Source organism: Aulonocara sp. 'chitande type north' Nkhata Bay, linkage group LG17 (genome assembly GCF_057382095.1).
Source record: "Aulonocara sp. 'chitande type north' Nkhata Bay isolate Kocher_YH1m ecotype deep benthic linkage group LG17, A_spYH_male_GT1.1, whole genome shotgun sequence".
In the NCBI taxonomy this organism is placed as follows: domain Eukaryota; kingdom Metazoa; phylum Chordata; class Actinopteri; order Cichliformes; family Cichlidae; genus Aulonocara; species Aulonocara sp. 'chitande type north' Nkhata Bay.
In genome coordinates, this window is record NC_141360.1 from 17,667,046 (window position 1) to 17,688,804 (window position 21,759).

The 21,759-nt window shown below is 38.6% G+C and overlaps 4 protein-coding genes across 6 annotated transcripts in view; 1 reads left to right on the forward strand and 3 right to left on the reverse strand.

The window, feature by feature from the left end:
• Positions 1-780: 780 nt before the first annotated feature.
• On the reverse strand, positions 781-8,375 carry ndufa11 (NADH:ubiquinone oxidoreductase subunit A11). The gene is made up of 4 exons (XM_086269171.1): positions 8,220-8,375; positions 5,793-5,885; positions 1,895-2,017; positions 781-971 (listed from the first exon to the last, which is right to left on the reverse strand). Exons 1-4 carry the CDS (start codon positions 8,296-8,298, stop codon positions 859-861), a joined length of 408 nt encoding a protein of 135 aa, XP_086125297.1. The 5' UTR covers positions 8,299-8,375; the 3' UTR covers positions 781-858.
• Positions 8,376-9,133: 758 nt separating this feature from the next.
• On the reverse strand, positions 9,134-11,495 carry mrpl55 (mitochondrial ribosomal protein L55). Its single transcript, XM_086269172.1, has 3 exons — positions 11,358-11,495; positions 10,918-11,131; positions 9,134-9,847 (listed from the first exon to the last, which is right to left on the reverse strand). Exons 1-3 carry the CDS (start codon positions 11,408-11,410, stop codon positions 9,698-9,700), a joined length of 417 nt encoding a protein of 138 aa, XP_086125298.1. The 5' UTR covers positions 11,411-11,495; the 3' UTR covers positions 9,134-9,697.
• A 585-nt stretch (positions 11,496-12,080) lies between these two features.
• ctns (cystinosin, lysosomal cystine transporter) lies at positions 12,081-19,945 on the forward strand. 2 transcript variants are annotated; one of them, XM_086270077.1, is made up of 11 exons: positions 12,081-12,175; positions 14,134-14,229; positions 14,334-14,412; positions 14,888-14,978; positions 15,367-15,470; positions 15,999-16,136; positions 17,464-17,563; positions 17,916-18,035; positions 18,244-18,414; positions 18,920-19,037; positions 19,354-19,945. In XM_086270077.1, exons 2-11 carry the CDS (start codon positions 14,154-14,156, stop codon positions 19,500-19,502), a joined length of 1,146 nt encoding a protein of 381 aa, XP_086126203.1. In that variant the 5' UTR covers positions 12,081-12,175; positions 14,134-14,153; the 3' UTR covers positions 19,503-19,945. The 2 variants fall into 2 exon arrangements, with proteins under 2 accessions (XP_086126203.1, XP_086126202.1); XM_086270076.1 differs by having other exon boundaries at positions 12,109-12,255.
• Positions 19,946-20,046: 101 nt separating this feature from the next.
• Positions 20,047-21,759, reverse strand: part of trappc8 (trafficking protein particle complex subunit 8) — a 30,416-nt gene continuing 28,703 nt past the window's right edge. Inside the window, exons 29-30 of one of the 2 annotated variants that reach the window (XM_086270074.1) lie at positions 21,496-21,585; positions 20,047-20,787 (exon numbers count right to left, since the gene is read on the reverse strand). In XM_086270074.1, coding sequence (XP_086126200.1) covers positions 20,553-20,787; positions 21,496-21,585 — 325 coding nt within the window. In that variant the 3' untranslated portion in view covers positions 20,047-20,552. The remainder of the gene's footprint in view (positions 20,788-21,495; positions 21,586-21,759) is intronic. The other variant, XM_086270075.1, reaches the window with a different exon arrangement.

The window sequence follows — 21,759 nt, forward strand, 5'->3', positions numbered from 1 at the left end:
TTCCTGCTTGGTAATGCTAGTCTTAGCAAGTCTGATGTGAATTGAAGAACCTGCAACTAAGCATCAGTAAAGTGGGGAGTTGGTGCTGGATTTCACAACTTTTATTGAAGTTGCTTTTTTTTTCTTCATTTAAAATAAAATAAAATAAAAAAGACACAATAGTTACTTATACAGCGGAATTGCAGCTTTCAACCAGAAAAACCTGTTTTATGAGTTTGCAGTGACCAGTGCCATCTTCTGAAGTATGCTTTTGTAGTCTGCACTACATCAGTTTTGTTTTCATTTGTTTTCCAAAAACTGGAAATGAGTCTTGAACTTGAGAAAAAGTTAAAATTCCTGTCAACATCCACAAACATATGTGAAAAGTAGAAAATTAGAAGGTGATGCATGTGTACTGTACGCAGCATTTCACTCAGTGTTGCTGTGATTTGCTTTTTCATTGCACTGCTGGCAAATTTTCAATAAATCAATTCTGGCAACCATCCGACTTTCCTGCTGTCTAACAAAAATGCTTGTTAATGTCATTAACAATAATATTTAACACTAAATTACACAGAAATACGTTTTTGCACATTTTGCGGCATGTGTAAATAAATGACATTATTAGGAGCTAGGCTACTTCCAGGCTATTTTTTTAAAAAAGGACACATAAACCTTTGTAAACATAAGAACCATATGACACAGCTATAGCCGAACATTTTTTCCAGTTTCTACATCAACAGCTAGTTAAATTAAAAGTGTTTTCAAATGTAAAATGAAATCAAATAAAATGAACCAACATTTTTTTGGCTTTTTCAAAAAAAACTTTATTACATTAGGTATTTTTTACAATATAACAATCTTCCGGGCATCTTCCTCTTATAGTTTAGGTGGTCCAGCAAGTTTCCATCCCTCCATCTTGCCCACTTTTGTAAAGAAAGCCAGTGTTCCAAGACCCAGGCACGCAGATGTACCAGTTATAGCACTGTGAGCTGGAGACACACACACAGACACAGCACACAGTATGATTTTAATTAGGCAAACCAAATGCTACTGTAGAACTGCAGAGACATTTTCTCTGTTACTGAACAGAATCTAACAGTATGTATGATCCCTGAAGGAAATCGGTTGTCCAACATGCACAAACATTTGACCACACAGCACATTATTAATGTCTTTGAAAAGCAGCTTAGAGATGGTGGTGACTCAAAGTGGAGCCAATGAGCATCGTGAAGGGAATCAATAAGAGATACTGATATTAGAATCAGAATCGCTGAATTCTTATCAGTTCCCATCCCCACTGTGACTTTAAATGAAAAATGTTCAGAACAGATTTAATTAGCCATAACAAGCCGTCTACCATCATCACCTGTTAGTGATGATAAGAGTCACTGCAATTCCTAAACTTCTCATTAAGCAGCATTTCCTCAAGCAGCAGAGCGGAGTTTACACAAAGAACTGGGACTTACTCTAAGATTTAAAGAAAGTATACAGAAAACATATCTTTAAATTCTTGTGAATTTTATATTTATATATTCTTCATACTGGCCAATAAGGGGTTTTTCTTTTGGCCACAATCCATTGTGCTATAAGAAATAGTGCAGAAGGTCCACAGCTGTGATTCTCAGCAATAAGTAACACAAAAAAAGGACTGTTTGAAACTTATGCAGACGTAGTAAGTATGATCAAGTAAAATGTCATTTAGAATTACACTCCAGTGCAGTCCAAGTTCATTTTAGTTATACAGCTGATTATTATTGTGGCACATTAGCACAAATATGCTCTAAAGAGTGTAGTGTGTTAATTGCACATCACACTTTTTATTTAAAAAGGACTAACTTTTGTTGTGTTCCTGAAAAAAATAAATAAAATTTTGAATTCTTGTCTAGTCACATCTGTCAGGACTGATACTTACTTCGTGCTCCCAAAAAAATCCCCGAGGCACAGCCGCCGATAAAATAATTCAGCGGGTCGTCTGGAGCTTCACGGGCCTGAGCACTGAGACATGTTGTCATTCCAAAGATGGCTCCCATGGCAGCTGAAAACAGGAAGACAATTTCCCTCATTATTTCAGTCATCCAAAAAAAAGAAAAAAAATTATGGGATCCAAAGATCAGCAGCTAAAACAGCTAAACCCACTACAGGACTGAACATAGAAAATATATCCTTGTTGTGTACTGCAAACTAGAGCAGGCGATATGACCAAAAATATTTATCACGATATACATTTGAAAATTTGCGATAACGATATAATTGACGATATAATTGACACTAGACAAAATACTTTACAACTCCACAACTTTATTGGGGCGATCGTGGCTGAAGAGTTGGGAGTTCGCCTTGTAATCGGAAGGTTGCCGGTTCGAGCCCCGGCTAGGACAGTCTCAGTCGTTGTGTCCTTGGGCGAGACACTTCACCCGTTGCCTACTGGTGGTGGTCAGAGGGCCTGGTGGCGCCAGTGTCCGGCAGCCTCGCCTCTGTCAGTGCGCCCCAGGGTGGCTGTGGCTACAATAGCTTGCCATCACCAGTGTGTGAATGTGTGTGTGAATGGGTGGATGACTGGATATGTAAAGCGCTTTGGGGTCCTTAAGGACTAGTAAAGCGCTGTATAAATACAGGCCATTTACCATTTACCATTAGTGCAAAAAAAAAATCAATGTATTTTCACTTAAACAAGCAGCTGCTTTTTTATGTGCATTAAAGTTATATATATATAAAAAAAAAAAAATGTAACAGTGCAAATGCAAATCCTTGCTGACAGTTTAACCAAAAGGCATTTCCAGTGGAAATTGGCCGACATATCCTCAGCATAACCATGTAGAATATCCACAAAATATAAAAAGAAGTCTCTCACACACACACACACACACACACACACACACACACACACACACACACACACACACACACACGGTAATATTATGTTGAAGCACAGTACGTATCACTCCGCGAGGCTCCTGCCTACGGTAGCCGTAATGCTCCGACAATCCATCAAGCGGTGCGGCTTTGTAGCTTAGCAAAGTTGTACAAAAACATTTCAGATTTTCGAGCGTCGTGTATGACAAAATCGTTTCGAGGTCAGTAAACACAACCAGAATTCATACATAAGGCACACGGGATTATAAGGGGCACTGTCGATTGTCAGAAAAATCAAAGGATTGATTTTAAGTGTGCCGTATTTTCCAAAAAACACGGTAATAACGACGGCCCGCTAGCATGCGCTACCAAAAATAGTGCTTTGTTGTGTATCTGACGGACGAAAGCCAAACCAGTTCCACACCACTGAAGTTGCAGCTTTTTCACAAACCAATTCTGGTTCATCCGTTCCATTCAACGATCCGCTTTCGCCCTTCTCATACACCGTGGTTTTTCCACAATGTGCGTATGAAAACAAAGGCACAACGCATGCGCGTTCTACCCATATTCTATCGCGATATTTAATTTTCTTATCGTTGCCCAAAATTACACCGGTATTACCGTGAACGGTATGATATGGCCCAGCCCTACTGCAAACCTGAGATTGAATTTTTGACCATTCCTCCAGAAGCGCATTTGTAAGGTCAGACAAGACCTGGCTCGCAGTTTCTGCTCTAACTCATCCCACAGCTTGTCAGGTTGAGTTGAGGACTTTGTCCAGGCCAGTTAAGTGCTTCCATGCTAAAGTCGCTCATCCGTGTATTTATAAAACTTTGCTTTGCGCACTGGTGCACAACTGGAACAGGAAGGGGCCATCCCCAAACTATTCCTACAAAGTTAGGAGCATGAAAACGCCCAAAATTCTTGTATGTTGAAGCATTAAGAGTTCCTTTCACTGGAACTAAGGCGCTAAACCGAGCTCTAATGACTGAATGAATGAATCTAATGATTATTCTATCAGTTAACTGGATAAGAAACACCGGTGTTATTAAGAGCATTAATGAATATTCAGCTCCATGTTAAACTATGAGACCATCATCATCATCACTGCTGCTGCTGCTGTTTAACAGTCTTTTTGCTGAAACTCTGGGGTGTGTGTATGCGCTCAATGTCAAACTTTTTGATATTTATATGCTGTTCCTAAATACGTTTGTATGCAGGTCTGTTTTCAGTCGAAAATGTGGGTCAAACAGTCGCGTTTAACACGTCGGCACGCTACAGAGCCGTGTATTAAATGAAGCATCGAAGCAAAGAATTTGTCTTATGGATGTTTTTATAATTGAATTACTCGAATTAGTCAATGAATCATTGCAGCCCTAATACCACCAACCGTTGACTGTCGACTATTTATCAGTGACCGGCATCCTATCACGGTACCACGCTGGAATTCACCGAGCTCCTGAGTGTGACCCATTCTTTCAAAAATGTTGGCATCCCGAGTGCTTCTGCAAGAGTGATGGACGTTACACACCGTTGGCCATGGAAGTTATTGAAACACCTGAATTCAACTATTTGGGCGGGTGAATACTTTGGGCAATATTGTGCATTTTTACTTTGGCCAAAACTTTTATGATTTACAAACCTATAAGAAAATGAATGAATGAATGAATGAATGAATGACCTTTTAAGGCTGTGTTTTCAGATGGCATTTCTGCACTAGAAAAATAATTTACTGTTGTAAATTCAATTAGTTAGTCAAAGAAGTGACGATATTGAGTGCAGTGATGTTCAAGGAATTAAAAAACAAAACCACAAAAGTTGTGTTCGGAGGGTTTTTTGCACTTAGAATTTTATTGCCATCAGGGCAGCACTTCACACTAGGGCTGCACGATTAATCGTTAGAAAATCGCGATCTCGATTCATACTTATGTGTGATCTCATTTCCTAATGACAACGATTAAAAAAAAAAAAAAAAAAAAAGACGACGACGATTGTACCGCATTTTGATCCGGGACGTAATCTGCATGAAAACAAGCGCTCACTCTTCCTGCTCAACAAATGACGAGGGCGGAGCCTTATACCACGTGATACAGAAGCTGTGCCGTGTGATGCTTAAATTAGCAGGGAAAAAACAACGGAGAGCACGTCAGGGAAGACGAGAAAGTGACAGGAGAAAATCGGTCCCGGTCAGCCACCCAAACGTCAATAACGGGAACCTACAGCGCTTCCCTATACTCGTCGAACTCCCGCAGGCACAAAGAAATTACGGAGGCTATCACTTATCACCTGACCAAAGATATGGCTCCCATCAAGACTGTGCAAAACGAGGGATTTTGGAAAATGATCAACACCCTAGACAAACGCTACACAGTGCCGTCCCGCAACTATTTTTCTATTGTTGCACTACCTGCTCTATACACGCAGCGTCGAGCAACGGTGGAGACGGAATTTCAAGCAGTACAACATTTTGTGGCAACAACAAAACGTGAGACATTTGTTGTTTTTATGTTCAGTCTCAACTGTTGCGAAGTTGATGTGCAGTTAATAAGTGCAATAAATATTTATACTGGAAAAGAAAATCGTGAGAGAATCGTGATCCCAATTCTAAGCCAAAAAAATTGTGATTCTCATTTTATGCAAAATCGTGCAGCCCTACTTCACACAATTATTTAAAGTATGGAATCATAGAAAATCACTGTGTATAGATAAAGAACCTTACTCAGTCGTTGTTGATGATAATGTTATCATCATCATCATAATTATTACTATTATCATTATCACTACCTGTGAATCATTACAAAAGTGACGGCAATTCCTAATCTTCCCAGTACTAAAGAAACTGGAAAAATCTCAGTGCTTCTGACCTTAAGGAGTGGAGTTTTCAGACATGCAGACAGATTTAACATAAACCACATACACTGAAGTTCTTGTGGAGTTTTGAATGACAATACATTTACCCATGGTAACTGTTGAGTTGGTAGCCCTCTGTAACGCTGCCACTGCAGAGTCAGGTTGGAACGCCACTATGTGATAAGCTGAACCAACCAGCCCTGAAACACACAAAACAAACAAATTAAGAAACTTTAGAAAAACAAAAAAAAGTCAGTTTTGCTGTAGGGCTGACAATCACAATCACTTTAGACCAGCTGGTATGAAGGAGTTTTTAAATTGACAGCAACTTGTATTTATTTATAATCAGTTCATTCTGATCACTCTCAGTGAAAATATTCTGCTCCCGTCTTTTTCTTAGTGCTGCAGTCTCTAAACCATACATCATAGCAGATCTCACTAAAGTCTTGTAAACCTTCCCTTTCACCTTTGTGAAATCCTTCTGTGACAAATGACCCCTGACACTCATCTTTCCACCCTGTTGTACTGCGTGTTTTGCTGTTATCCTCTCCGTTACTTTCACCATAGAGGACCTCTTAGAGATTGGACGTTCCTCTGGGTATTTTCCCCTGGTTTTCATCGACCCTGACGACCTAACTGAAATTCTGGTTGGAGGTGCAGCAGCACGCCACTGCCCAAGATGCAGACGTGGCCAGCGCACTGGTTCGCTCATCAAGCTGCGCCAAGGCTCCAGAGCGGTTGCTTCGCTCATGGCCGCAACCTCGTCTCGGTCCCTTGTATTTCTACCTGTTGTTAAATTGCAACAAATAAAATATCTTTATAAAACATGTTAAGTGGCTAAAAAAGATTTATTAGAATATAGAACACGGTCATTAAGATCAGAGGTCTCAAGGAATTAGCAGTATTATATTAGCAGAAGACGTTTGAACTGAAAAGGAAAGTGGATGACGAACGCCGACATCGGAAAGATGGACACTGCTGTATTTCTTTGTTGAGTTGGGTGTAGGTGATGTGCCTTTTAGGTAAGGAGAAACTTGCTATTCTGAAGGAATATAATCTCAAGCGTCATTATGCGACTAAACATGGAGAGCATTATGGAAAGAACAAGGGAGAGGAGAAAATGAGCCAAACAGCTACAAAGAGGACTACTATCCCAGCAAGAACTTTTCCACAAAGCCAGTAAGGACACTGATGCTGCCTTCAAAGCAGGTTATGTGATTAGTCAATTAATCGCTAAGGTAGGGAAGCCATTCAATGAAGAGGAAGAAAGAAAAAAAAAAGTTTGTTCAACAACGTTGCTGTCGGCAAACAACGTGGCAGAGCGGAATAATACATTATCAAGTAATATCTATGAACAAAGGTCGAAGTTTCACTGCCACTCCGTGGCGCTTGATGAAAGTACTGACAATGCTCAGCAATTTTCATCAGAGGTGTTGATCATTAGTTTGAGGTGACAGAAGAAATGCTGAGTTTGTGTCCCATGTATGGCCCAACCAAAGCTAGAGATATGCGTCAGCAGCTGAGCAGTTTGGTGTGGCATGAAACAGACAGAGCACTGTCCAGCTTTTTGCAGACCCCTTCTCAGCTGATGAGCGTGTCCCCAGCATGCTGCAAAATGAACTTACCGACTTGCGGTGCAACAGTGAACTGAAAACTAAGTTCCGAGAGGCACAGGGAAAAGCAGACCAGACTGCAAAGTTTCTGAGAGTTCCCTTCATCCTTGCAAGAGCTGTCCAGAGTTTTCAGTCGTGTAATGCCCCTTTTTGGAACCGTGTGAGAAACTGGTCTTGACAGTGAACTTTAATAAAAGCAAGTACAGTTCAAGGCTTGTTACTACGCAAACACTCCAGAGGGCTTCCAATGAGATGACAGTGCCAGCAGTGGTCGCCAAGTCATTGAAGTTTGAGACCTGTGAGTAAGATGGTTGCGAAACAGGTCATTTCTATATTTTATATGTAGCCCCTTCGTAAGTCACGTCGTCAAAAGCCTATTTACCAATATAAGCAAAAATATTACAAACACAGAAACATCGGCAATCATTTTTTGGGAGATTACGACCTGGTTATTCCACAAAGCATGTGTGCGTCAACCTATTAGTTGAGCATGGCGCTATTGTCACGGTCGTTGGTTGTTCGTGTAGTCTAACAAAACAGTCACGTACAGACTTCATATTGACCGTGTCTGATTTTTGTATCGAGGAAACGCTATGGCGCCATGTTCATCTGTATTGTTTCATCGCCCATTACTATCTCAAGGTATTCTAGGTTGTAATTTAAAAATCTTACAGTACTGGTTTACGTGATTATCTGCTGAGCTGAAGCAAACGCACCGCTAACTAAATAATTCACTGAACGTTTGTATTTTAGGAAACCCAGGTCCATCCTTTAGCAAAAGCAAACCTAGCCGTATGTAGCTTGCTAGGCAATCTTAATCTGCAAGTTCAAAAGCGTTGACTAACCCACCACACAGATGACCTGCTTTCACGACCCTGCACAACATGACTTGCAAGTAATTATGTCACCAACGATAGTTACCTAAAGCCGTGCCAAGTTTCGTAGTAATCCATGTTTTTTCCACACAGTCTGTACCTTCCGGTAGGTCCCAGTACCCCATTTCGGACTTATCAAGGACACAAATCGAATTCTCGCGAGAATTGCTCGTGTGGTTTTTGGCGTCTGGCGAACCCACTGGTGCACTGTCGACACCTGCTGGAGAGTGAAGTAAGTACACTAGCACTAGCATATAACTAGATTGCAATGAATAGTTGTAATGTCTACGGAAGTATATTTTGCACTGAAATTATATAAAATAATCTTTAAAGAAATACACAGGATGCGCATATGAAATACGTGACTAATTTACTCAACGCTTCATATACTCTTCAGTATATCAGGTCGCTGTGTTTTAGATGCTCTGCAAAGATCAGACTGCAGAAAAGATATGTTACATCTGAAAACATTTAACAAAAAAATAAATAAAAACACAGTTAACTAGACTAACTAACCAATAATCATCAGCAATTTTGAGCAAACCAACACCATCACTCATTAAATGACTTGTCAGCCTGCATTAGATATGACATGACATCACGGTCATTTTGTAACAGTGTGGCTATGACAGTGTTGTTTAAAGTACAGACAATGGTTTGAGTGGAGACTCTCTTTTTTGTTCTTAACACTTTCTCTTAAGCTCTTTATACAACATACCTTTGCTTCTCTCTGCAGCTGACTGACAAACTAACAACAGCACAACCAAGAGTAGCCCACAGACAAGTTTTTTTAATACTGCCTTCACCTGACAACTACTCTGCAAACTACCACTAACAGAGAATATAACATACAGTATCATAGGAAGGAAAAGTAGGAAGAACACAAGCTCACTGAAACTCAAGTTGTTCCTGATGAAAACCCCTACCCTTCTATTTTTAACCAAAAGGTACGAGTCTACATAACTTTTCAATTTACTTTATTGAAAATAAACAAGGAAACAGCAACATAAAACAACAAGATATATTTTTTTACTGTTCATAGCAACATGACTGAAAACATACACGGACACATACCTTCTATGCTTCTTTCATGCAGTAGTAGCATAACAAAATTCTACCTTTCACTGCAAAAATGCCCCTAGCATGCTCAGCAACTAATATATAAAATTCATCAGTAGCCATAGTCAAGGCCATTTTCTTTTATGTGATGGGTATGCCAAATCATGAAAGGACTCACTAAGATCCAAGAAGCCAATCAATGTCTGCTGTTTTGAAATGTCTGTTTCTGCCTTACAGACTAAAATACTGTCAAGTTCAGCAGTATTTCCAGAAGTCTCTGTTTCAAGGGGGATTAAAAACTGAACTGGTGTGGACATTACCCAAGTACAACTCAATCGCAATTCAGTTGGTGATCCCTGACATTTTGCAGTATCACTTAAGAATAAACAAAAAACAAAACACAGGCACATAACTTATTTTTTATGGATACTGTAAGAGTATGCTTTGCATTTGCATATAAAACTCTTATTTCTTCTTCCACAAGTGGCTATATTTGTCCACTTTGAAATCATCTTCATACTGGACTCCTGTTTGTTTTTGAGGCTTCTTCACTTCTCTTTTCTTCAGCCGTACTCGACGTTCCTCTTCTGACAGAGTAGACAGATTTACCGGCATCTTTCAAAACAGATGAATAAAATAAAATTAAAAACAACACATCAGCTCACATAAGCAAAATATTAAGTGACATGCTCACTGGCTTCTGCTACAGGACCTGAGCAATTTGTTATTTTTTTTTAATTATCTATTGAGTCTGCTTTCCTCTTATTAGCATGTGGAGGGCTGGGTTTGGGTTGTATACAGTAGAATGTTGGAAAAACTAACTGTAAATTTCTTTTAGACAAATACATACATTATTCATATTAGGGGTGGGGGAAAAAAATCGATACTGTGTAGTATCGTGATATTTTGTTTGCTAATAATGTATCGATACAGGGACAGCAGAAATCGATATTTTGTTACAAAAAAGTTTTTGTGGACTGGAACATGCTCTGACTTCAGAGCATGTTGATCCTTTTTCTGAGCAAGAATCCTGACATTCCTTCACTGTCCAAATGGGTTTAACTTTTTTTATGGCAGCAATAAACATGACAGTTTACTTATTTTAATTTAAGACATGTTTTATTTTAATTAAGTTTAAAACTTTTTTATTTAATGTAAAATTATATTTTGTTTTAATTTACTTTTAAATTCTTCAGTTGCTGAATGGGCTGCATAGTTTTCATAAATTGCATAGTTCAGAATAGCTATAATTGTACCAGATGGTTGCATTCAGTTAAGTTGGACTAGACTGTAATAAAAACCGTTCAGTTTGTCAACAATAAAACTGACTGAAACGAGAGAAAGACTGAGTGTGAGACTTTGTTATTAGAGAAAATGAATATTGATAAAGTTTACCTTTATGTACAGAATCTGAATATCGCAAAATATTTTTAAAAATTGCGATAATATCGTATCGTGCGTTAAGTATTGTGATAATATCGTATCGTGGGATGTATGGTGATTCCCACCTCTAATTCATATATGCTCATTAAGTCATCTAACTGAAAAATGACAGGTCTTAGAAAATAACAGTGATGATGTAATTTACATGATCTCTTCTTTTTTGCTTTGAGACTGCACATCTATAAGACTCATGACAAACAGCAAGCCAGGGGATTACTGGCTTTTAGATATGGTAAACTAACCATTATGATGCGTCTGGGTTCTTTGTATCTGATGCTGACTGTTGACCCATCAGGACGGACTAACATCACAGGATACATCCTCTCGTATCTCTGCCGACCACAGCATGCAACTGACGCTCTGTTAGAGTTAAGCTGAGGAATCTGAGTGTGGAGCAGCTTAGCCTGGCCGTGCCGATGTGAACGGGTGAACAAAGGCCAAACACAGCTGCCTATACTGAAAGACGAAAGAAAATCAGTACAGACACATAAAAAGCATGCCACAGACAAATCCAATCTAAGCAACACTTTTCTCTTTTCCAAGTATAACGTTAACATTAGCCTCCTTGATTGAACGGAATTTGAAAATGACTCTTCGTCTGAACTAAGAGAGTTTAATGTTTAAAAAACAAAACCAACAAAAGAAATAAATATATTTGTAAACATTAATACAGCAGTCTAACCTTGATAACGAACCACGTGAAGCACAAAGTTTGGTTATAAACATGTCGAGCATTGGAAAGGTTGCTAAACTGTGACAGGAAACTCTTCAATAGAAGGTCGGACACAGGAGTTGATATAATAAAGGTCCCAGTGAAACAGTATATGGCCCAAAAACGTTCCGGGGCGAGGGGATTCTGATTTTCGTTTTCTGTTACGATTTGGTACGATGTTACTCATGCTTCCCAAATGAGTATTTTATAGTTATTGACGTAACTAAAATGACATTAAAGTCAAACCTGGTGGTGGTGGGTTGGCTCCTTAAATCGCCGAGGTGTTCAGTCATCTTAGCGTACCAATCAGATTAGCATATATTTAATTAATAATTATTAAATGTACGCATTTAATAATTCGCACTCTAGAATAATTCTGTCTTGTGTGGAGCTTTCAATTCAGAATACAGACGACAAACGGTAAATGAATGATGTTTATTTAACGTAAGGACATACGGTTAGGGTTACTGCTGGTGTTGCAGCGTATGTGTGCAGTCAGTGTGCTGCATACATGCCGATCTGACAATGTATGTTGACTTGGCTGCAGTGGGGATTGAATAAAATAAAATACATCTTGTTCCTGAACGTCATTAAACAATTCAATCCACTTTTACATATGTAGCAGCAGCAGCACCATTTCATCTGTACGCATCTTTATAGCTGAGTTACCCTGCGGAGGGCAGTAGTACACATAGAAGCGTCTGTTATAGGACGAAGAAGATATCCCGTGATCTGTTAGGGAAGTACAGCTGAGGACGTGTTTTGTCGAGTAGTTTTTATATGTTCGGGTAAAGATTTATTCGTTCATTACTTAACGCAAGCCTATTGCTTTATTATTTGTGTGTACGTGTTCTTTCAGACCAAATAGGTAAGATGAAGACATCGCTTTATCTCAGACAACTTTGTTATTTTATTAGACTTCATTTGATGCATTTGATTCCTTGGAAGATGCGTTTGTCTTGTCTGATCTATATAAACTTGGCTTTGGTGCGCTATACTAAAAAAAACCCCTCTATACTAACAGTGATAGTTGTATTAAACTTCCTTGTGGTACATCCCCTAGATTTTCTGAAATGTGGGGGAGGTTCCGTCAGTTCAGTTTATTTCTGCTGCACATCAGTAAAATCCAACTATTGAGAAGCAGAGCTACGTGGGGCTCACCTCAAACACTCCATATGAAGACGAAGTGAATAGTTTTAGGACAGAGGCAAAGTTTTTGACTGTGGACTGTGACTATCACCACTTATCAAGGGCAGGTATACCAAATCATGCAGCCTTAAGGCTGAGGGTAACACCATATATCCAAAAGAGAAGAATTTTCAAGCAGGTTGGCAGCATATCAAGGAAGACGACTGTGAATTATTTTACTAAGCTATACTGGTATGAATCAGCTCAACAAGTTTAATTTAATACAGTATATTTAACGAAACACTGTTTTGTAATGTTAAACGTAGAATATATTGACATGGACATGCATTTAGGATGACCTGCTGGTTATCACTTTTGTCGGTGAAGCAATGAAATCAGTGGTAGGCACTACAGCTCCATTTCTAAACTTTCTATGCCATGTTTCATGCTGAAATACACAGCATTTACTTACCTGCCAACTGGAAAGAAATTATTCCAAACTGATTCATTGATAAACTTTGGTTTCCATCGTGAGTGATCCGCTACTCAGTGTCTTCTTTTTAAATCATGACTATCGATTTTAAATCAAATCAGTCACTCTGAGGATAAACACAAACAAACAGCCCAGCTGATGTGATGAAAGGTGTGATGAATGATGAGGCACATTTATTTATTTTATACAATATAATGAGTTAATGCAGCTGTATTATAATCATTTGCAGTTAGCTTAATTTGGATTGTTCTCTGAAGATAATATTGACACCTATATGCATTTTCATGACCTGGGAATTGCAGTCTTCTTTTTTTTTGTGAGGTCAAATAAACTATGATATAGCCTGCTCACAGAAATTGACAAATCTGCAGATGCAACATCTGGAACACGGAGAGTGAAATATGTAAACAAATCTAACTAGTTAACATGAAATCCAGGTAACCCGGGAAACAGATATTTATCTGATTAATCTTATTAAAACATGAAACAAAAACAGGACCTTTGTACTTTCACCTGTGTTTGGCTTTGAATAACAGACATTAAATGATCTACAGCCTACATTGTGTTTTCAGTAATAGTTTTTACTAGGGCTGGGCGATATGAGGATATATCGTGATACACAATATATATCATGATATGTTTAAAAAGCCTCCAAAAAAATATTTATTTTCAACCCTATAGTGCCTAAAATTGCCCTGGTATACTCATTCAAATCGGCCATTTTTTTTCAACTTTGAATACAACAAGTCTGAATGAATTGAAATGTTTTATTTTAACCATTTGTTAACCATCAGTTGCACACAGAGGTTTTTCCACAAATGACAATACTGTCACATTAAGTCTCTTTCTGTGGTCAACACTAGACCTTTAACAAACAAAAGATCACGGCAACAAAAAGGACATCAAACAAGAATTCATGAGACAAAATAAAACAACTGAAATTAAGCTGGTTTATTTATTCATCAAACACGGAAAAAATTGCGATAGATCACGTACATGCAGTATAAAGCCCACCCCTAATTTTTACCTGAAGTATCTGTTTAATCCTCTTATCTTACACTATAATTATGATTGCATTGGATAGCTCTGATTTCCAATGACTTCTGGCTGCTTTCTTTTCTTTAGGTTTTCATAATTTTACAGAGATGACAGGCCAAGGTTTGGGAAAGAGATGCCTACCTGCTCAGCTGCTGGTGTTCTGGATGTTGACCAACATGTCTGGTGATGAACTGTTATGATTAAATGAATCCGTTTCACTGCAGAAAAATACATAAAATGTGAAATTAACACTAACGCTGCCCTCCAACACTCTGCTTGTACTTCAGAATCCAGATTGAGTTTGTTTGCTCCTCAGGCTGTTACACTTGAGGAATACTCTAAAAATGCCGTCGTTATTACTTCCAGGTAATAGTATTTTAGATAAGCCATATTACCAGTGTAGATATATATAAGTGTACTTTCTGTGTTTAATAATAGAAAGCCTGTTAAAATTGCAATAAAACGATTCTGTATACAGTACCAGTGTTTTCAGCATGTAATACATTTACAGTTATATTCTGGAAAACCTTTTTGGATTCTGGGTTAATTGAAATAATTGTAGTTATCATTTGTACTACACATTGAATTATTTGCAAGACTTTTATAGCTACATCATAGTTTTAAAGGATACAGAACTTCATCTCACAGTCATCAGCAACCTTTCTGTTTTTTCTTTTCTAAATCCATTGTTAACTACATTACATAGCAGATAGAACCAAAGAGAAGCGATATTATACCCATATGAAGTAAGATGTGTTACTACTGGCATTTAATATAGACTTTGTTATTGTAAGCGTTAACATTTGTATTGTTCCCTTTGGTGTTTCGTGTCTTTGTGCAGTTCCCCTCTCAACCAGTCAGCTGTGATTCACCTAAATGTAACACACAGCTCCAAGATAAACTACTCGTCTATAATCACAGTGCCTGAGGAGGTAAGAAACCAAACATGAAAAAATGATGCTGCATATGAGGCAACAAAACATGGGCTTAACAAAACATTTCAAGCTAGGATACTTTTGAGGAAGTCAGGTTGGATGTTTGTTTTTTTAATAACTTTGTAATATCATAATATGAACACAACAACACCTCTGATTACAGAAAGGTTAAAGAATGATTGGGTATAAAAAGAGCCTCTCAGAGGTTGATGGAGTCCATAACTATTATCATAGGCCAGCTACTCTTTTGCTGCTGTTTTTTGAATTTATAAGACAAAATCAGACCTGGGTTATCTAAGTTTGATGAAACTAAATTATTATTTTTTATCAAAATGTATTTGTGACAGTAGGCAGAGACCAAAATCTATGTGAGTTTTTTGTTTAGGTCATGATGCCAGTACAAGCTACCGCTGTCAGTTTTAATGTGACAGCCCATGATGTTGGTCAGGTGACCACATATCTGGTTACCAACAGCACAGAGCTCAACAGGTGGGTGTCAGTCCAGCACGAAGAAAATAATTTCCTTCACTGAATGCAATAATTGAATATCTTAAAGTGACCACTTTCTTCTTCAAATTTGGTGTCCAAATCTTATAAACTGAGTCTTGGTGCCAGTGAATCTCCTGTTAAGTTTTTAATTCTCTCCAGACTGTACAAGCTATTACGAGACATTGGTTGAAGCAGCAGAGCACAAACGCACTGAAACGTGGTTTCTTTGTCCCCTTTTGTCACGCAAAACGTCTGGATCTCAAAATGGTTATAAGCTAATGGTTGAAAAGATAGAAAGTTGTTAATTCTGCACTACTCAGAGCTAATGATGCTCACGATGAGATGGAATTTTCCTGTTTTTATTGTAAAGCACTTTGGTGTACTGCTGGTGCTATACAAATAAAGTTGTATTGTATTGTATGGATGGAGGGATCCACCAGAGGCCGGCTGATGTCTGCTGCCATTTTATTTTTTAACTGATTAACTGTCCAGTTTCTTTGTGTACATAAGCTATATCTTTTTTTCCAGTGTGCCTGTCAGGATCCGCTTCATAGTTGTCCATAGCAATGTCCTGTCCATAATTAGTGAAGTCATTGGTTGGATTTACTTTCTGGCCTGGTCAGTGTCTTTTTATCCACAAGCCTTCGAAAACTGGAGGAGAAAAAGGTAGTTTTCAAACATCTTTTATCTGTCCCTATGTATTTCTTTCTTATTATTGTTATCATTTTGTAGTTAGACTGACATCTATCTAAATGGTTTTACGTGTGATTCCCCCCCCCCCCCCCCCCCCCCCTTTTTGTTTTTAATAGTTTTGCATTCGGCTAAAGTAAATCACTACTGGTAGCATAAGGCGGTACATCAGTACATAAATCAGTGCCTTTGTCAGAAGGTTTGTTGTGTCTCCAAGTACAGTTTCAAGAGCATAGAGATTTAAGGAGACAAGCAGTTACTGGACCACAGCAACCTCCCTGAACATGATCCAGTAATCATTGCAGTGGCAGACACCCAAGAAAGGGTTTCAAATTTGAAAAGTTAGACAGAACCAGGCCTTGACACGATTTACACCTAACAAGACTGGCTACGGATACATATCTATGTTAGCTTCTTTACATAGATATCGAGCTCAATTCAAGCCCAAAAAGAGTGAAGGTAGTCAGGTATGAGTGGATTGTACTACTAGAAGACAACATTGCAGAAATTGAGGATAGCTGTAAGTACCTTGGAAGGCAAATGAGAACCAGGAAGAGTCCACTATAGAAAAGCTGCAACTACCTGCAGAGAATAAGTCACGGCCAGAGGAGTAAACTGAATGGAAAGAACAAGAGCCAGGCAATCGACACCTACGCCCAACCTAGTTGTCAGAGCTGGTCAAAGGAAAAAATAGAAGTCACTGACTTCAAGACAGGAAAGCTTTTTACCATGCATGAAGGGTTTCACCCCAAGTCCAGCACCCTGAGACTGTACGCCAAGCAGAAGGAAGGAAAGAGGACTAGTGAGTGTCAGAACTGCTATTCAGGATAAAACAGCAAAGGGCCATGAGTGCATCAGCCACAAGTGATCGTGTGCTTATTAGATACCTCGGGCAGCAGAAACCTGAAAAAGGACCCGAGCAATAAGAGGAACTAAGAAGAGGAATCATCGTGGAAGGACAGGGCACTGCACAGCTGTTGGCAGGCAGAAGAAGTCTAAAAATCCTACCAGCGGCTGGACAAAGCTGGACTGAAAGACAGCACAGAGGCACTAATCATGGCAGCACAAGGTCAAGGTCTAGGCACAATATCAGTAGAGGCAAAGGCCTACAACACCAGGCAAGATCAAGAAAAGATCTGACACAGGGCGGAGGGGAGGGAGAATCTAGAAAATGAATGACATTGATTGCCCTGACTTTTTCTCTTCAGTCTCTCTTGTGTGTTGGGTTTAATGTGGTGTGAAATTTGTAGAATGTTTTAAAAATAAAGTTACTCAAAATTAAAACTAACATGTTTGTCTTCAGTGTTGTAGGTCTCAACTTTGACTTCCTGGCTCTCAACCTGACGGGTTTCATTGCTTACAGCGTCTTCAATATAGGACTGTTCTGGATACCGTCTATAAAGGTAACTCCAGCCACTGAATGGACACTCCATTGTTTATACACATGAAGAATAGGATACCAGCCAGTACCAGTGAGTCTAGAGAAACCTTTGAAAGTTAAATGCTTAATTAGATTTATAACTGTATTTAACATACTGTCTCCTTGAGTACAACTCTACGATCTTTTCACTCAACTGTCTGTGAATTTGAAGACATTCCATCCATTTGTGGCATTTCTTGATGATCAGTTGATGTTTTTCATGACTACACTGGACGATCCACCTAGTGGCTGTTGCCTTTGTATAGAATAACATTAGGTTTTGCATAATACATACATAATACTTTTTGTTAAGCTACTGTGTGCTCCTCCTGTAGGAGGAGTTTCTGAAGAGGAACCCTAATGGAATCAACCCTGTGACTGCTAATGATGTTTTCTTCAGTCTCCATGCTGTCCTGCTGTGTTTGGTCTACTTCAGCCAGGCTACTGTGTATGAGGTATGTGTATGTCATTTCATATACTTACAGACTTTCTGCTTTAAGACACTTAAAGCAGAGGAGCAGAATAATTTAATGTAATGACTTTATTGTTAAGACTGAATACGACATGACTCTCAAAATCACTTTTATCACAGAGTCAGTTTGTTTGGCAGGATGTCTCAGACTCAGGACGGGTGTATAATGCTAGGTGCCATTTTTCTTACAGAGGGGTGGACAGAGAGTCTCTCGGACGGCCTTGGTGTTATTGCTGATTGGCTGGATGTTTGCTTTGATCAGCTTATTTGTTGCTGTAGCCAAAACAATCACCTGGCTGGACTACCTTTACTATTTCTCTTACATTAAGCTAGCAGTGACTCTTATCAAATATGTCCCACAGGTAAGACTCAAACACAAACTGGACTTGCACATTAAATAATGAATACTAGACTGAAACCATATTAAAAAAAATCTTGCGTTGTTGGATGTTCCATCGATTTAATGTGTTTTGATGCCCACCTTCACTGCCCACCAGTGGTGCATCTGTCTACATTTCTTTTACAGTAACAGTGCCACATGTTAGAGATTTATTACAGTAAACATGTTTTAGAAATACAATGTTCACATCTAACCTGATTAATACACTGCTAAACAAAACACTTTTTAATTAGAGTGTGTCATTAAGTTGGGATATTGATCTTGGTCAGTTAATTAGCAGGGGGTTATTAAAGAGTTTTAGCTGCTTAATGTTAATGAAATTAACAATAGGCGCACTAGAGGGGCACCTCCTCTCTTCACCTGATATGACCTGATGATTTTTGAGCAGTGTACAAGTCTCAAATGTTCTATGCCATATTTATTTTTATCAGCAGTGAATACAGTTGATGGCTTTCCTGTGTTTCCAGGCATACATGAACTACAAAAGACAGAGTACTGAAGGATGGAGCATTGGCAATGTGTTACTGGACTTCACTGGTGGATTCTTCAGCATTCTCCAGATGATTCTGCAGTCTTATAACAATGGTAATTACAGTAGTTTGCTTACTGTACATACAAAAATATTTAATGAAATAAGCAGGATTTCTGAAGCGACGGAAAGAAAGGAAATGTTGACATGAAAAGTAAAAGTGTGTTTACTGTGCTTATTTTACCCCTCAGCTATAAGAAGCTGATGGGTATTGTTGTCACCTCGCCCTGTGGGCGGCATGGAGAAGTGATAACTTGAGAAGAATTAGGATTTTTAAATGGATAAAATAGGTGCATCTACTTTACCACCTGTACTGTTGATGTGAGCACTGGAGCATTTTGACGGTATCTCTGTATTAATTTTGATCCTCAGATGAGTGGAAGCTGGTGTTTGGTGATCCTACAAAGTTCGGTCTGGGTCTGTTCTCCATCGTGTTTGACATCCTTTTTATCACTCAGCACTATGTTCTCTACAGACGATCGTCACAGTATGAACCACTCGTGAACCAACAAGGAGACTGATACTCGCTGGAGTGACCCAAAGAAGCACATTTATGTACAGCTTTAAAGAGAACTTATGGTTGTTGTTTGACTTTCATTGTGAAAATAATCTGGCCAGTTTCTTCAAAGCAGGGATTTACACGTCTCATTAACACCAACTCACGTATGAATATTAATTAAGAAAAGGGAAGACAGAAATTAATTGAAAAAGCAACTGTAACACTAACTGTTATTATCCATGTCATTCGTAATTAAGGTGGTAAACCTGTTATAAACCAGGTTACCATAGCGAGTCAGTTTCTCTAAACTTTCACTTCTAATCATTTTCTGACAACTACTGTCTTGAATCAAGACTTTACTGCAAATGAAACTGTGATAACTAAGTAATTTGCTGTAACACAGACAAGAGACCTTTAGGTGTGATAAGTTACTAATGAGGATTAATAAAGTGCTTTTTCATTGTACTCTTTGTCTTGTAAGCTGCCATGGAAGTCTTGTTTCAGTGTACTCCAGATTATGTGCTACAAACTTTCTTCGCTAAATTACGCAAATAACCACCACATGTGAATATTTGATTCTATAATGCAGAGGCTGCAGTCCAAAATTACCAGGAAAAAAAAAAAGATGCCATGACCTTGACATTCCTTTACAGTATCATTAGACTTTTATTTTCTATTTACAACCAATTTGTTATATATAAATAAATTACATAATTTCCAGAAAAGATTTCAATTCAAGTGCATACAAGAGCTAAATGACAATATGTTGAGGTTAAACACAGTTTGACTCACTGGTCCAGAAACAAAATACAACGTGTGCATAATGAAATTGTAGACTGTTAGAGAATGGGCAGCAAATGCGGTTCAGTCGTCAGTGCCCATTTTGCCTTTGAAAGGACTGCAGACTGAATAAAAAGATGTACAATTCAGGATGTAAACAGCTCTTCTTACAGTATTGCAAAAACTGACGGAACAAATGCTCAGTCTATCCAGGAATTTATGTCAATGGTCCTTGAATGGAGTTAAAACACACAGCACGGTCTAGAGGTGCCTGAAGACCATCGGGCTCGTTTCAGGCATTGCTGATGACTATAAGAGCAGGAGTAGCCGTCTGCTGACTTGTCTCACACATGATGCTCTGCTCAGATGGCTTGGCAAACACTCTGGGAGTGTTGAGATTGTAGACTCCCGCCTGAAGGAAACAGGCTTGCAGTGTTAGACACAATACCTCCTTGGGCTTTAGCTGCAGCTTGTACTGGGACTGACCCACCCAAGCAAATGAGCTGTGGACCTCCAGGGACTCTGGGCTGGAAGAGACAAATAGAAGTGTTATGTTAAAAAACAAGTACTTTTGGAAAAGAATGCTACATTTAAGAGGTCACAACTTATCACCTGATATTAGAAAAATGTGTTATTTTGACCTCATGTTAGAAACCATCTTCACATTCTGCCTCAAGTATCTGTGGTTACTGTTGGATCAACTAACCAAAGAAATGCTTGCTCTTTGACTCAATTTGTTCACACAGTTCAATGGAGTCTTGATGGTCTACTTTTTCAGTTATTGAGGCCCGTGTACTGTTGGGAACACTATAAGCTTTACATCCTGGTCCTAATGTGTGTATCACTGCAATTTAATTGAGATGCTCTATAGAGAGTTGACTTCTTTCAGTTGTCTACTAGTGGATACTCAACCAGGATGCATCACAGGATAATTAGGAGCTACAACAAAGGGTTTGAATACTTCTGTGGCTCAGATTTTCTACCATTTCCCCCCATGGTCATTCAGAGTTCAATCTAAACTTGAGCTAAATTTTAATTATAAAAAATATATCTTGAGGTAATATGAAAAATAAATACTTTCTCAAGCCACTGTATGTATCAGCTGAATTTTATACTGAAAAAGAGCAACGTCAGTCTTATTTAAGTGAAATCCACTGTCCACAACAGTTTTGTCTCCATTTTTCTTACAAAGTAATCATGTGAGGAAGGAACACATGTTGTTTTAAGAAACCTACCTGCTGCTTTTGTGTCTTAAGTCAATGATGACATCTACCTGAGCCAAGGAGCAGTTGGACAGAGTCAGAGTAACTGGCACCAAACAGAGACTAGGCACAAAGAGAAACGCAGCTTTTTATTAACAAAAAAAATATTTGCGAATAGGAAAAATTCTAAACAAACAATAAAGGTCTATAAACAGAGGATGGGATGGATAAATGTAATAATGCTAAATACTGCCAAACATGGTAACATCTTATTATCCTGTCTTAGGATGGCACTGA